This window comes from Parus major, chromosome 4 (assembly GCF_001522545.3).
Source record: "Parus major isolate Abel chromosome 4, Parus_major1.1, whole genome shotgun sequence".
Classification (NCBI taxonomy): Eukaryota; Metazoa; Chordata; class Aves; order Passeriformes; family Paridae; genus Parus; species Parus major.
In genome coordinates, this window is record NC_031771.1 from 41,586,462 (window position 1) to 41,603,010 (window position 16,549).

Here is a 16,549-nt window from a genome sequence, read left to right on the forward strand (position 1 = left end):
GCAGTGAAAAGTTCCTGTAGCCAGACTTGAAATACCCTAGAAATAAACTAGTGGTAATTTTTTTTAAATTTCTTACCAAAAGCTTGAGTTTGAAATGGAGTATTCCGTAGTCTGCTAAAAGATGTGTCTTTATAAGCTCCCATGACTTGTTAATACAGTAAAAATGCAAGTCCCAATTTGGTTGAAGTGCCCTGTGCATAATGGAGTTTTACTTCTGGAACTGTATAAACTATGTAAGACAGAACTTTACTGAAGAAAAATAACAACAATATAAAAAGCAAATTCACTGTGTTTAACAAATGCTGCATTAAGGCTAATTATAAGTACCACTCTTCAGTAACCATTCTACAGACGTGATTATTATAGGTACTCTTGGGAATGATAGAAAATTGAGATTGGAAAGATTTTTAAGAGGTTTCTCAGATTGGAACTTCAAGTGAATACTTTGTGTACCAGAATGTGTCATTTTGTGGAGTTACAGTGGGGCAGAACAACAAACTCAACCGAACATTTGCAAAGCCCTTTCAGTAAATAGGTTGGAGAGAGTACCATGCTGTACTTTGTACATTGTATTTTGAATTTGGGGAGTACTTTCTTACAGTTATTCTTTAAATTTTCATCCCCTCCTGTTCCTCATCACAGCACGGGTCCTTTAGCTATCAAACAATAAAACAGCAGCTGGCTAAGGACTAAGTTTGATTATCTTATATTGTTACAGTAAGGTTCAAAATCAATGTAATTAAGCCTGAATGGAATGCAAGTTATCTAGAGCAAAAGGGAAAAGGGGAAAGCTCACTTCTTGTCTAGGTAAGGTACAATGATTAGTTTTACATCTGATGATGAGCAACAGTCAACAAAAGAGTCAACCTCTCATTTTCTGTCTGATTTAAGGGAGTCTCCTTTTCTGGGCAGCACTCCTGGACCAGCCAACAAGAGCTACCCTAAATTATTACTGGAGCACTTTATTTATGAGATTGTGCCTTCTTTGTTCAGTCATAAAATTGACAAGTTGATGTAGAATGGTTCTTTGTGTAAGCATGAGAACAAAATTAGATGTGTCTCAAGAGATTGGTGATCCATAAATAGCTATACAGTGAATCGGATTGCGCATATATTAATAAGAGAGAGCTCATAAACTTCAGTGTGATGGGGAGGAGTCACCATACTCAGAAATATTTGCCTGGAAGTGATGTGTGTTTTGGCAAGGACTTCTTCCCAGTTTTGTTAAATTATGGCCAGAGATCTCATTGAAAATCTTAATTTCTGATTAATATTTACCTCCAGCCTTTTACCTAATGTCGTTTCTTGGTTTTGTTTGGTAAATAAGTTGGAAGGATGACTTACATTGGAAATACCTTTTAAAGCATACTGAATACAAACCTGTTCTAGCTATGAAACTGGCCATTTTGTAGATGTTTAGTGTTAGAAAAGGGAAATGATGTAATGGGAAACCAGAGGCTGTGCCAAATTCAGAGAAATACAGTCACTTTGCAATCCATACAAATTCTCTGGAGCTTGGCATCTTAATTCTGTTATATATTTGAGTGAGTGTTGGTTCCTTGTGCTTAAGAGCTTTCTGGTCTGTTAGCTCAAAATGTTTTTATCAGCATAAAGAGCTATAGGAAGGGCTTGGCAAAGTGGGCTTCTCCCTGACAGTGCTATAGGGGAGGGGCAATGCTTCTTTGTTTTTGTTTTCTTCATTCTTTTTTCCCCTCTTACATCAGACCTCACTTGGTTCTGACTGAGGGTTGCTTGTGGGGGCCACATCCCATCCTCTTTCCCCTGCCAGCACATCAGACCCATTCACCAGATGCTCCAGCTGCCTGCTGGATGAAATCCTGGGGTCTGGGAAGCACCAAGTGAACGACAGCCCATTCTTGTCTGTGAAAAGCTCTGTTATTGGAAAAGACTTGAATTTAATGCTTGATATTCACAAGCATCCCTTGAGCTTCTGGCTGCTTGTTTTTGTTACAATTTTTCTGTGAAGATATCCTCCTACTGGTGATGACATCTGTCATCAGGAGGGGAGAGAGAGAGAGAAAAGCTGTTACAGTTCATTCCTTTACCAACTTCTCTGCAAATGCATCTTCACTCCTTCCTAAAGAAGTTTTGAATTTTGCCTCCCACAGGGAACAAGAAGTCTGTCTAAGATCACCATTGCACTCAGGGAATACCCTTCAGGAAGTAAATCTTGTCCTATGGAAAGCTTCCCACTGTAGCTGAACTGACATTTCATAGTCATACAGAAGAAAGATAACAGGAACTGTCTGAGGCCTGCTATGAGACTCCCAAGGCAGAAACCCAAAGCTCTAGAGGCAAGCTCGCTTGCAGTTACTTAAGGAAACAAACTGAGACAGTGTGGGGGAAAAGGGGGGATCAAGATCTTCCCTTCCCACAGATCTCTGCATGCCTGCCGTGGTTAAAACACTCTTCTAAGAACTGAGGGAAAGGTTATGTTTTGTCCTTTCCTCCAGTAGCAAGGGAATCAAATTGCTTATAACCAGGGTGGCTGTTGTAACATGTAGAGTGCATGTCAGGTTTTGTGTGGATAGATGTGCTTTGAAGTCCCCACTGCAACACTAACTTCGTGTATCCTGATAAGGCTGATTAGTAAAAGGCTAGTTTGCCCTGTTACGATCTAAAATGCTTATGCAAAAGTGCAAGAGGAGATGCTTAAGTGGCTTTAGGTCCCTCTCACCCAGGTAGCCATTGCACAGCAACAGTGAGGAGGTTTGAATGCACACATTTAGATCACAAGTGGAAGAGGGATCTGGGACTGCAATACAATTCTAGAGACACTTCAGCTCTGCAGGAAATTCCAGGTTTGTATTGGAGTTTCCTGGTGATTGTTTTTGTTTTTTTCTTTTTAAATTAACCCTTGATGAAACTTCTGTAACTTTGTCCTCTAGTAAATAGTTTGAAACAAGCGTTGAGTGTTCCAACAGCATTTACACTTCATTTTTGCCTGAGCCCATAAAGCCATTGTTCTCACATGTAAGCTTTTGGAAGTTTTGAACAGGAAGTGTCTTCTGAAAATGCACAGGCTATGCCAACTGCCACACAATCCAAATACTGTGCAATCTGATTTTAAAACCTGGCTCAGAATTTCCACCACTATTTCACAATTAAGTTGCAGTGCTAAAGAAATCACTTAGGCTGTAAGAAAAGGTCCAAATGGCCACTCCAGTGGGGGAACAATCATGATTTTTTTTTTTTAGGTATGAATTACTTTAAAATAGGGATGTCTTAATGCTATCCCCAAGAAGTCTGAAGTACATTCTCTCCTAGGCCTTCAATTCACTTTTACAGCTCCCCACAAGCAGCAGATACTAAGAACATACCTTCAGTGTCCTGGACAGATGCATTAACCTTTGAGCTGTGGATGGAGAACAAACCTGTAGGAGCCATAACTGATTTTTCCTCATTTTTACAAAATGAGGGTTTCTTAGGTGTAGCTTTTTTGTGGAAATGAAATTATGTTAGCAAGGCTGAACACCACTCACCTGAAGCATTGCAGGACATAAAAGAAGTTCTGCCCTCAGCACTTCCCTCTGCTAAGTCCAAACAGTTCTTTGCTGATACCTTTAAAGAACATTTACTTTTAAGCAGGTAACTGCTAACTAGGACATGATCTAATTCAGGGACCTATGTTCCACAGCAGGTGCTTAAAAGACTATAATTACAGGTATTCCAACTCAATTTACCAACTACAAATAAACTTCACTAACTGCTCTGTGTAATAGTTTATGTAATGATAAAAGCACTTCTTTATTCATTAATTTGTTAGGATTGTTTTTAAAAATTGGACTGAAAAAGCACAAGTGCTACAAGAGCAATTTCTCACTGGATAAATTTTCGGTTTATTGCATCAATGTAATAGTTGGAATGCCGAATCAAGGGGGAAAGTATTTTCATTTCACAGCAAAAAAGCTTTGTGAGGAAGTTTCAGCTAAACTAAAGAGCTGATCTTTAGGGCAGCTACAGAAAACCCTTGCAGATATGACAGACTTTGCAGGTTTTGCCTGCTGATCACAGCAGCACACTGTTAATGTCAGCTGCTCTGTCCTGGTGCTTCTTTGCAAGGCAACTGCTCAAGCATGGATTTGCAACTAGAGAGTTCAATACAGACTGCACAAAAACCCCCCAAACAACCCACGCCATCCAAAAGCTGAAGAATGACCATCTCTATGGCAACTAAAGCACTTAGCATGCTCATGCCTCACATAAATTGGCACAATTTTACAAATGAAGTTAGCATAATTGGGGTGAAAGTAATTTGAGTAAAGTATCTAGAGACCAAACAGAGTATTTCAGGTATTAACACTCAAATCATCATCTGTTACTAATTGTTATTGGATAGGGGAAGACTAGAGACAGCACAGCACTAAGGGCTGAAGGGACACCAGTGGCTGCCTGTAGCTGTGTATACCAGCATGGTGCTAGGGTGGTCAGGTGGCTAGTAAGCTTGCCAGGTTGATTATCCATCAGAGCCAACACCCAGTGTAGTGCTGGGTAGGGTGGAATAGGAAATACCTTCACTTGTTGTGTAACTTTTCACCCTCAGGTTGTGTATTGTTATGCAGCTGAGTGAGCAGACTGCTGCCACCAGGAGGAAGAAAAGCAATCTCCTTCACAGTTTTTGTCACTGGTACTTGTCTGATTACAAGATAAGACTATTCAACCACCCAAGCCAACAAAAGAGCATAGACTCTTCACCCATTAATTCTGCTAGTCGAAGTTAACATCGGTGTCTTGTCAGGAGAGATGTCAGCATGCTTTCAGATGTGCCTCTGCAAGTATGCAGGCAAGTACTAACTTGGTAAATAGTTTTCTTGCTAAAAAAATCCCACAGTCCTGAGGATCTTTCTTTCAAAGTCAGTGCTTGCACAAATATAGTATAGTCATAGAATCATCTAGTCTGGAAGAGACCCTTAAGATCCAGCACATCCAACCAGTCCAACCATCCACCCAGCACTATCACTGCAATCCCTAAACGATTAAACCTTATCACCCAGAACCAGATCCAGACACCTTTTGACCACCTCCAGGAGTGGTGACTCCACCAACCCAGGCAACCTATTCCAATGCCTGACAACACTAACAGTGAAAAGAAATTCTGATATCTAATCTGGATCTCCCCTGTCTGAGCTTTAGGCCATCTCCTCTTGTCCTCTCACTGCAGGCCCAGCAGGAGAGACCAAACCCCTCCCCATTACAGCCTCCTTTCAGGGAGTTGTAGAGGGCAGTGAGGTCCCTCCTGAGCTTTCTCCAGGGTAAACAAACCCAGCTGTTCCCCACAGGACATGTTTTCTACATCCTTCATGAGCCTTGTTGCCCTTCACTGGACATGTGTCAGTATCTCCATGTCCTTTTTAAAGTGAGGGCCCAGAACTGGACACAGCACTCAAGCTGCAGCTGTATCAGTGCAGGAGGATCATCACTGCCCCAGTCTTAGTGGTTACACTATTGCTGATACAGGGCAGGATGCCATTGGCCTTCTTGGCCACCTGGGCACACTCCCAGCTCATGTCCAGCTAATGTTGACCAGCACCCCCAGGTCCTCTTCTGAGCCCCTTTGCCCACAGCCTGTAGTGCTGCCTGGGGTTAGTGTGGCCAAAGTGTAGGACCCAGCACTTGGTCCTGCTGAACCTCATACTACTAGCCCTAGCCCATTAATCCAGCCTCTCCAGATCCCTCTGCAGAGCCCTCCTCCCCTTCAGCAGATCAACATGCCAGCCCAACTTGACATTATCTGCAAATTTGCTAATGATAGACTAAATGTCCTCACCCAGATCCTGCCACAAAGGAATTTCACCCTCTTTTCTTCACTAATCCTCACTATTATTGATATTTCATTTAGAGATTCATTAGAAGAGCAACTGCCCTAATGCTTAAGAAAAGAGTTACAGTTCTTTTACTTTAGGGTAAGCTTTGACCAATTTTAAACCCTTGCATCCAGGAGAACACTGCTTGGAGCTCTTCTATACAGATAGACATAAGATGTGGTCAGTGCCTGTGAAGGCCAGCAGCAACATTCAGTCCAGTTACTCATACTGCAGGGCAAGCCTCACCTACCACAGAGGAGTAGTTCAGGAACAAAACAACACTCCTGAGACAATCAAGTAGCACAGTATCCTTCAGGAGGCTGTCACCTAACAGTGTTCCATGCAGGTTTTAGTGCATAAGCTTCTTACAAGATTATTACCTAATTTGAGGTCCTGAAGTTACCACAGCTGATAGCAACTTTTGAGTGTACTTAATAAATGTACATAAAGCAGATAGTAGCATTCAATAGTTTATTTATAATTGTAAAAGCATAGGTGTTACATACTTTGAGTAATTGCATATTTGTTAGAATGTTACCTACTCAGAAGACTGGTGTGTGCAAAGACAAAGTCATGCTTAGATTTCCCCCCAGAAGTTTGTTGCTTTAGTACTTGTTCCCCTGTTCAGTTCCGTAAAATTTCCACAGAAACAGAGTGAGGAAATACAGACACAGAATAGCTACAGTCATTTAAGTGTATGAAGACAGTCCAATAGCATCATAGGCCCTACAGAACTACTGAAGGCAGATCTGCCTAGTATTTAAAAGGACAAAGCCTGGGCTAGGCAAGAGTTAGAGCAAACAGGCAACAAGCCAAGTTACAGGTCACTCAAGCCATTTGTATTTATAGCTTGTTATGAACAAGCAAATTGGTGTCAACTTCACCACATCATTCCAAAATATATCAATGGGGTAAATATACACACACATATTTTTTTAAAAAGATACATGTATGTATATACATTTTTTAAATAAGGCATGTATTTATCTCAGGCTCTTAAAACGTTTTTCCACACTCTTTTCCTATTAATACAGTATATGTTTTCATTTTATTGCTAAAGAAAGCATACCATCATTGCAAGCAGAACAGCATCAACACTGGCTTTAGTCAGCAGTCCAGTTCAGTTAGTAAGGTTCAAGACATACATTAATACTATGGAAGAATGTTACTGGTACGGAAATGCAAAAGACTACTTGAATTCTATTTAGATTGCACCAAATCATTCTCTTGACATAGTCTGTAGTTAACAGTATAGACTAAAAAGCAGAACAGCACCATTCTGGAGCAACAGAAAGAGACACCTAAAATACTACTTCCCCATCTCTACTTAGTTGTTATATTAAAAAAATACACAAGGGAAGGATGACAACACAACAGACTTCCTATTCTGCTCTAACAATGCTTTCTTCTGCAAGAAAAGATGCAGGACTTTTGAGCTCATTCAAAGGTAAATCCTAATATGAATGAATGTGCACACACCATTATCATTGTGTAACTAATAATAATTACTTGTTAGTGTGACTTACAAGGAGCACTCCCTAAGTTTTTTGTCAGCCTGCTTCAAGGAGATCCAGGTGTTTAGCATGTTTGATCGCAGTTTGGCCCACACTAAATGATTGTTTAACCCAAATATCTGGGCAGCAAATTGGGCAGCTCCTTCAGGTGACAGAGTAGTAGGACAGCTAAGACCTGCAGAGAAGAAAATGCCATTTACTAAAGCATAGTTTATAGTCAAACAAAACATTTTCTCTGAAGAACAATTTAAGACAAGGCTCATTTCAGCCTCCAGAAGACACATGATCCAGTTTTAAAGCCAGTGAAGTGTCATGTGTTCCATTACTTTTAATACAAGTGTTTTGTGATACTTTACACCAAAAGACTCACTTATACAGAGGTAACAGACTCCTGGGCCTCCACTCAAATTACTAACAAAGTTAAAAATCATACAGGTAAAAATGCACTGAATTTAGTAATTAAGAGTTGAGATTTACCTATGCTGATCATTGAGAAAGATACTATTTGATCTTTGATCATAAGGGAAATGCATCAAAATTCAATTATCTAAATTCCCGTTAATATTATTTTCTATTTCAAAATGAAATGTTTAGCAAGGATAAGCCAAGGTTTCCTTTTTTAAATTATTTAATCCTATATAATCTTTGTCTATTGGGGTTTTGCCATTAAGAAGTCAAAAAGCCTCTATGTGACATATTTCCACAGACTTTGCTTGGTACCGATCCAGCTGCTTTTCCAAGGCTTTGCCCCATGTGTGTGCAGTAGAACAACAACAAAAATTAAATAATTAGAGTTAGATCAGAACAAGAGTGTAAGTTGAAGATCATCTTACCACTGGGTAGTCTGAGAGAGGACCACACATCCTGAGTACCCCAGTCAGCTGAGAGTGGAGGGCAGTTGACAACTGGGTATGCAGTGTTACCAGACATTACAGGCCCCAAACCATTGCTCCTGCCAGCTACTGCAACAAACACTGTTGGGATTCCATCTCCTGGTGGGGAGGAGAACATTCAGAGATAAGCAATCCACCTTGTTCTCTACCACTTGCTTTTGTGGGAACTTTGTCCCAGTTCACAATTATGTTTGCAGTTATCTTTTCAATTCCATTCCATGGCACTAACATTTTGTGTCCAACTTCCTCCTTTACAGAAATATCTTTTAAGAATCTTATATCCTTAAATCCCAGCTACTGTTTACCACAACTGAAATTAGAATTTCTTACTCTGCCTCTGAGGGGAAGTCTCAGTATCAGAGGAAGAGGTGCTGCTTAGCTTTGTAGAAAATATAGCCATTAAACCTCTGGCATCTGTAAATGTTCCTCTCCTTAAATCTGAAACAGTTCACCTCAAAGTGAGTGTTTTAACTATGGTTACCACATTTATAGTTTCACCAAGTGGAATGGTATGCATAGAATGTGTATACTCCCACAGAAATAAATAATTCCTGTATCTCCTGTTAGGCTATAAACACTTTTGAAGGGATGTTAAGTCTTCCTGGCAAACAGAGTAATTTAAAGCAAGTATCTTTATCTCGTGGTATTTTTTCATGGCATCTAAAGTAGTAAGCAAGAATATTTTCATCAAACAGAAAAACATAGTGGGAACATCTGCCTAATATAACCCTTAGGAATATTCAGTCAGCTAGAGAAACTGTTGTTCTTCCTTGTTTCAGAAACACTGGCATCACCAGCAAGATGCTACAATAAATCTATTAACATAATCAGGGCTTGGGCAAAGTAGTTCTGATACTGGGATAAAAGCAGAGCTTAGACTTTGAGTAATGGAAGTTGTGGCAGGGCAGCAGGACAATACATTACTCCAAAAATACATGACTCCAAAATTACTTAGAGCAGTCATGCTACTAGCAAGTGTGAAACAATTCTAACAGCTTGGTGTTCTGTTTAATAAAAAATGGAAAAATCCCACATACATCTTGTAAGCTGCCAAATCATTCTGAAACATGATGCTGTGTCAACCCAAATCAGTGTTTCTTGGCATTTACCTTCATATTCTGCTTTGATCCTCAGTGTTTCATCTGGCCCTTTGTGAGCAGAGGTCACTCTTAATTCACAAGGAATTCCAAAGGTTGCACATGCCTTTTTTATTTTTTCACAGTGACTGAGGTCAGAAGAAGATCCCATTAGCACCACAACTCTACCTTGGCTCTTTGTTTTTAGAAGCAACTAGAGAAAAGAGTAGAGAGGGAGGAGGAAAATAAAAGCAGTGAACAGGATTCAAGGCACACAGTTATCGAAGTCTAGATGTTCATAAAAACAGGTACCTCAACTCTTTCTGAAACCCATTCGAAGTTTCTCTTAACCATTTGCAGTGCTTCAGGAGTCACTTCTTTCAGGTCCCGATAGGACTGAAGAAAGGAAAATAAAAGCATTCAAGTGTTGTGGCTTAACCCCAGCCAGCAGCCAAGCCCCACACAGCTTCTCACTCACTCCCCCACCAAAGATCAGGGAGAGAATTTGAAAGGTAGAACTGAGAAAACTCATGGGTTGCAATAAAGACAGTTTAATATGCAAAGCAATAACTACACACACAAGCAAAACGAAACAAGGAATTCATGCACTGCTTCCCATGGGCAGGCAGGTGTTCAGCCATCTCCAGTACAGCAGGGCCACATCACACATAACCATGACTTGGAAAGATGAAACACCATCAACTCCAAATGTCTCCCCACAACCCCTTTCTTTCTCCACACTTTTTATATATATATATACATATTTATATGATGTCACAAGGTCTGGAATATCCCTTTGGTAAGCTGGGGTCACCTGTCCCAGATGTGTCTTCTCCCAACCTCCCAGGCACCCCTAACTTCCTCGCCAGTGTTGCAGTACCGAAAGCAGAAAAGGCCTTAGGGGTTTATGTTAAGTCCTGCTCAGCAATAACAAAAACATCTTTTTATTATCAACCTTGTGTTCAGCACAAATGCAAAACACAGCCTTATATTAGCCATTGTCAGGAAAAATAACCCTACCCCAGCTAAAACCAGAAAATGAAGTTAATGTGGTTTGGATACACGAAAGACTAATTTTGCTACCATAATTGATAAGAATTATTATTATACCTCAAATGAAATATTTACAGTTTTTAGCAATTCTAGGCATAAACAACATTCTACTCAGCAATTTATGGCCATTTACAACACTAAAGACTTTCAGCCACAAGGGTATTCAGTTTTAGAAGCTTTCCACAGTGACAATTTAAGGCAAAACATACAACTTCTTTAAAACTGGATTTGTAATGACACAATTGCCTGCAGTAGCACTGTACCAATCTAGGTTCTACATGATGTTATCATGTACCTTATTTTAGGGGACTGTCAAAGCAATTCACTCAAACATGCTACTACATTATTCAGGTCAAGTAAAGAGCAGAGCAGTTTTGATTCCCAATTTAAAATTAATACCCTTCCTCCCACATAAACTTTGAAATCTTCCCCTGTGGCTTACAACACTTTCACAGGATCTCTCTCACTAATCTCAACAACCATAACAAACTCCTGGCAGCAGTATTCCCAAACCTGTTCCTTCATAACTAGTCATCTGGTAATGATGATACTTGGGAAGTATAAATGCTCTGAGTTTAAACATAGGTCAAGTTCTGTTTCAAACTTGTTTGCAGGCCTCATATGTGGGCAGAGCCTATTAGTAACACGTTTGGAGGCAACACTATTGAATTTATGGTTAACCAAAATAAATAAGAAAAGCATTCTCACAGCAGTTCCCTCCTAAGTATCACCAGATCTTTACTAGTAGAGGATAGCCCTCTGAATAAACTGAGAAACTTGAAGGCAGACCTGGGTACCAAAGTTTCTGTTCTTCTCACCAATCTGTTATCCAACTATTTTATTATTATCTGCACAAGTCAGAAATCCTCATCATTCCTGTAAATCCCACACTTCATCACAATAGCTCCAGTCAATAGTGCTATTGGGTATTCCAGCTGAATATATACAGGGGATTTTTTTCTACCACAAACCAGAAAAACTATTTAATGAGAACAGGCTTGGACACGAGGTAAGGTACCATACAAACTACTCTGCAACAAGGAAAGACCATCTAGAAAAAGCCACTCTGAAACCAGATGTTAAAACTGTAGGCCTGACTTTCTTCATTCTTCTCCCCTGCTTACTTAGAAGGTAAAGATTAAAGCAGCACCTGTTTGTCCTTCTGCTGGCTTCTGTCTCCTGCTGGCCACAGCCTCCATGAATCATTGTCAATAACATCGGCAAGAACAATTTCTTTTGTCAGCACATTAACACCAAATTCAATCTAAAAAGACAGTAAGAATCCTATTTTAGTAATTATACAGCAATATTTTTCCAGGATAATGAGAAATTAAATTCTTATACCTTCAGGTCTACAAGAGTGCAGTTTTGGGGCTGCCATGCTTTTTCCAGAATCTCAAAAATGGCTTGAGTAGAACGAGACATAATATCCACTTCAGTCTGGCCAATAGTAAGTCCAGCAAAACTGAATTTTGCTTCAATTATTTGCTCTTCAGACCACTGTGGATCATTATTAGCATCATCCTTTTAAGAAAACCAGAACAAATACATGGTGTAATTTAAGCTTTCTGTAAGAGAAAAACCATTAAAAGATACAAGGTTTTGTGTTGGATTTTTTTTTTCCTCCAAGTAACAAATACAGGCTTCAAACTAGTATTTTATGATTAGCATTAAAAAAATTACTGTAACTTTGAAAACACTTGCTGTAACACCTGACCATCTTTAAGAGCAACAGGGTACACCACAAACACTTTAGATTACAGTTCACCAGATACATCTTTCAGCATGCATTCCCAAAGGAGTTCAGAATCCTAAATGACTAGCTAGCTACTTAGCCTCACCATGCAAGTACTGTTTATTTTAATTTCTTCAAATATATCAACATACCTGTTTCAACTGATGCATTAAGCTTATACCTAAAAAGCCCTGATACCTACATTTTTCTAATTTTAAATACAGTTTGGCTTGTTACTCTTTGATTGCACTGTAAGCCACTACTGTATGTACATTGGACAAAATAGCTATTGGACAAGAATGCAAAAAAACATGAGACTGGTAAAACTACTGAGAGTGAGAGGACTGGTCAGCCACTAACACTACTTGCTTTATCTGTCTTCATATTAAAGGAGATAATACAGAATCCTAGCTCTGCTTAAGTTTGATTAACATCATAGGACAGGAAACCTACCTTGTAAAACATCTCAATTTTGGGTGGGTAAAACTTATATCCTTCTTTGACACCAGGGTTTCTCTTGAGGAAAGAGCCAGTAGCAATTCTTCTGCACACCCATTCAATTGGGATCATTTCACAGTGAGCTGCTATGAACGCTGTGTCACTCTGTTTCCTGACAAAAGCTGTTTTGATTCCTAAATAAAAAGATGGCAGCTTAGTTCTATTAGTAGGCACACTCCACAGTTAAAACAGTAGTCACAAACATCTCTAATTTTAAGTACGTCTGAATCTTGCTCTTCCCTGGACTTAAGGGACACACTGAATCTCTGCAGGGCAAGCCCACTCCAGCCTTGCAAAAGACAAGTATCTTCCTGAAGTAATTATTTTTGCCAATTTTATCATATAACACTCTGTTGTAACAAAGAACTCTATTCTTGAAAATAATTTTGCTCACAGAGCCTTAAAAAATGAAATCTATCCTTCACAATGTTTTTGTTTGTCTAAAAAAAATACTAGCAGCAACCAAGTACCCAACCATGTTCTCTGATAAAAGATTTATTATAGACTGAACAGTAACTGGAGCCTTTCAAAGGAGTAACAGAGCACAGCAGTCTTTACTACTGTAAATTAAGCTTTGCTTAATAAAAGCAGATGGGGCAGAGAAAACGGCTTTGTCCTCCCTTTCATCACAAACTAAGTTATTTAGGACACTAGATCTTGATGATTAATTCGGAAAAGGACAGATTCAGAAGCATGTACACTCAAAACTGCTGCAACAAGTCAACCTTCTTACATAATTGTGAGACGATAGACCCCATATTAAACAGGGACAGCCAACATGCAGATCAGCACTCTAAGTGCAAAATGGCTCTTTTTTAAAGTTCACTCTTGAGGGAAGTCTTCACTTTCTCCCTGACTGTTTCATGTAGGTTAAACCTTACAAAAGGAAGACCTTGTAAAATCATGGCTTAAGCCTGTTACTTTGGCTAAGTAGAAAAGGGCTATGGGAAAGTGACTGAATTAGAGGTAGAAAAACAAGTCACAAAACCATCACGCATTCACATTGTGGTTGGTTGAATTATGTTTGTTATGATTTAAAACTATGCAGCTGATAAAGGCCTGACTGCTTTAAAAGGTCTGTTTTTGCAGTAAAGCAGCTCTCCTTTGCACCTGGCTTGGGGACTCTGTGCTGTTTTGCTTTGCACACCTGACCAGAGCAAGACAACTGCCAAGCCCAATTGGCTTCTGCCAGATACAGAAGGCAAAGGAACTGCACTCAGTCAAATCAAGCAGTTCTATTCCGTTCCACTTCCAGAACCATAAAGGAAGAAACAAAAAGTCTTAAAATATGAACGCTGACTCTTCAAAGTTTGGTGCCTTTCCTTCAAAGGCAAAATGATTTAAATAATCAAATGCACATTTAGGCCCCTGTTTGGTTCACTACTACACTTTTCATCAGATGTGTGTTTTTGCTAGGCTGACATTAGCTCTATTATAAAAGGGAGAGAAACTTTAACAGAACTTCGTAAATCATCACCTCTGAAAGAGTAGGTAAAGAAGAGTTGCGCAAGGCAAACAAACACCCTCTACAATAAGGCATTCCCACTATCTGCATTTACACCACTCAAATATGGAAACTGAAGAAGAAGCCTGAAAGTTCTTTTGTTGCTTTAAAATGCAGCTGCAGTTTACTTTGCACATTTTTCCATGGCACCTGTGGAAGTTATGAGTACAAGCCACTCATGGATTTTTGAGAGAGCAACGGAATGGCTTCTTCAAGTGCATGCACATCTGTAGGATATGAATTATTTTGATTGTTGTCTTAACTAATGCCATTCAAGAATTAGGCAAAACATCTCACTAATTGCTCCTAAATAAAAATTAGAAGTTTTAATAAATTGCAAATATCATCAAATACCTAGGAGGCTTCTTAGCACTTTATGTACAACAGGCTTCCCAAAAAAGCCAGTGACTCAGGATTACACTGAATTACTTGGTATATATTTCTGTGTAAGTAGTTCTTAAAATACTGGCTGAGACAAAGATAAAACTCTAGAGAACCCATCTTTCTCTTCCCCATATGAAGCATGCTAGGACTTCACAGTTTGTTTGAGAGCTATCACCACACCTTCTAACAGATAATACAAATTCTAGAGCAACTCAGCTGCTGCCTGAAGCAGTCTTTGCAAATGTTTCGAAGCGTATGGAGCACACAGCTATAAGCAACCTTAGTTAAGCTGACTAGTGCCTGTATTCTAGTACTGTTAGCAGACTCACCAACAGCACGAATTCCTCTTTGCAACTTGCAAACTAGTCAGTGAAAGACACTTCAAAATGCTTTCTCAAAGCAAAGCTACTGGCTTCATTTTTGGAAGTGTGGTGCAAAACTTACATTCACAGAGTACGTGCTCTGTGAAAACTCACTGCTAGCATCAGAAATACTTTGAATCTTTAAAAGTAAAGATTATGCTCCTGATACATTCAATACAGACCGATAAATGTATTTTGCAATGTGGTCTTTGCAAGTGTTATGTGCAAAGCTTACAGGAAGCTTATGCTACTATAACACACAACTGAGGAGGGAAAAGACACTAATTTTATGTTTCTTCTTATATACACAGATTTCACATTGCCTAGACATAGCATGCTAATGCATTCTATGCATGCAGATGTAGTAAAGCAAGGCAGATGCGTCCAGCCCAGAGTTACAGGTAAGGAGATGTAGGGGATGGAAGAACTAACAAAAGCAGAGAGGAGAGGATTAGGGGCGTGTCCAAAAAAGCAGGAGAAACTACTGCAGTTACCTGCAACACTAGATTAGTGAAAACACTCTCGTGCTCCAAATGAACAAGTCACACACACAGCTCCAAAGTATCAGAGAGAAAAGCATAATTAAAAGCTAACAGAAAATAGACTAAAGAATCCCCAAGAGCCTCAAGGCTCTTATAAACTTTCTTATAAAAAATACTGTTTTGTAATAATGTCTGTAACATACAAGCAAATACACTCTACCTTTAAAATACTTACCAGCTTCCTGAAGCAGCTGAAACACACAGCTTGTCGTTGTGTTGGAAATGGCAGCCTTCCCTTCCATTCGGTCCTTCCTGGCTGCATTTCCCGCCGTTATTTGGTCTTTTGACTGCATGAGAACACATCCCGGGATATCTGGCAGCTCGTACACTTCTTTCGTTTTACCTTCATTAACTTTTTTGCCAAGTTTCAGGTCTAGAGGAAGAAAAACACGAAACAAAACAAACCAAAAAAAAAGTCATTTTTGCATCGCAAAAACTTGTTTACTTCCGCACGCAGAGCCACCACCTTCAAGTCTATGGGGATCCAGCAGGAGCCCGCGCTGCGGTCCCAGAGCAGGAGGAGCTCCCTGAGCCCCGACCCACGGGACGATTTGGCCACGTTCCCCCAGCAGCGAGGCCAAAAGTCCCGCTCAAAGCTTCCGCCCGGAGCTCCGGGGGGCCGCGCCAGCCGCAGCCGGGCAGCTCCGGCAGTGCCCCAGCCGCCCCCACGGCCGCGGACAGCCGGGAGCTGCCGCCTGAGCGGGGTGGCCAAGAGCCCCGACGCTTTATTTATTTTTTTTTTCCCTTCCGAGCTCCGCGGCACGGGCGGCGCGGGGCGGCTGCCGCCCTCAGCATCCTGCGCCTAGAGCTGCTCCCGCCACCTCTCCTACAGCCGTGCCCACCCTCGCTCACGAGCAAGTACCCACTGGGAAAAAAATATAGATAAAAACCCCAAAACATTAAAAGTACGCCGGGAGAAAGTTGGTTCCCAAGCACCTACACCCCAACCCGCTGATCGGGCACAGGATCCCCGAGAGCAGCACCTCCGACCGACCCACCCCCGACAGCCGCCCGGTTACCTGATGCTGCGGGGGCCATGGCTGCGGCGGGAGCGGGCGCGGACACCTAGGGCACAGGAGAGAGCCTGAGCGCACGCCGCGGGGCTCGGCCGCCGGGGTAAGAAGGGGCCGGCGGAAGGGGCGGGCAGCCCGGGCAGCGGGCAG

At 40.7% G+C, this 16,549-nt stretch overlaps 1 protein-coding gene across 2 annotated transcripts; it reads right to left on the reverse strand.

Moving 5' to 3' along the window:
* Positions 1 to 6,282: 6,282 nt before the first annotated feature.
* On the reverse strand, positions 6,283 to 16,517 carry PAICS (phosphoribosylaminoimidazole carboxylase and phosphoribosylaminoimidazolesuccinocarboxamide synthase). 2 transcript variants are annotated; one of them, XM_015624939.2, is made up of 9 exons: positions 16,406 to 16,517; positions 15,562 to 15,759; positions 12,550 to 12,728; positions 11,706 to 11,885; positions 11,512 to 11,625; positions 9,621 to 9,704; positions 9,342 to 9,522; positions 8,173 to 8,331; positions 6,283 to 7,514 (listed from the first exon to the last, which is right to left on the reverse strand). In XM_015624939.2, the coding sequence occupies exons 1-9, from the start codon at positions 16,422 to 16,424 to the stop codon at positions 7,348 to 7,350; spliced, it is 1,281 nt and encodes a 426-aa protein (XP_015480425.1). In that variant the 5' UTR covers positions 16,425 to 16,517; the 3' UTR covers positions 6,283 to 7,347. The 2 variants fall into 2 exon arrangements, with proteins under 2 accessions (XP_015480425.1, XP_033369230.1); XM_033513339.1 differs by lacking the exon at positions 16,406 to 16,517 and adding an exon at positions 15,853 to 15,926.
* Positions 16,518 to 16,549: the final 32 nt, after the last annotated feature.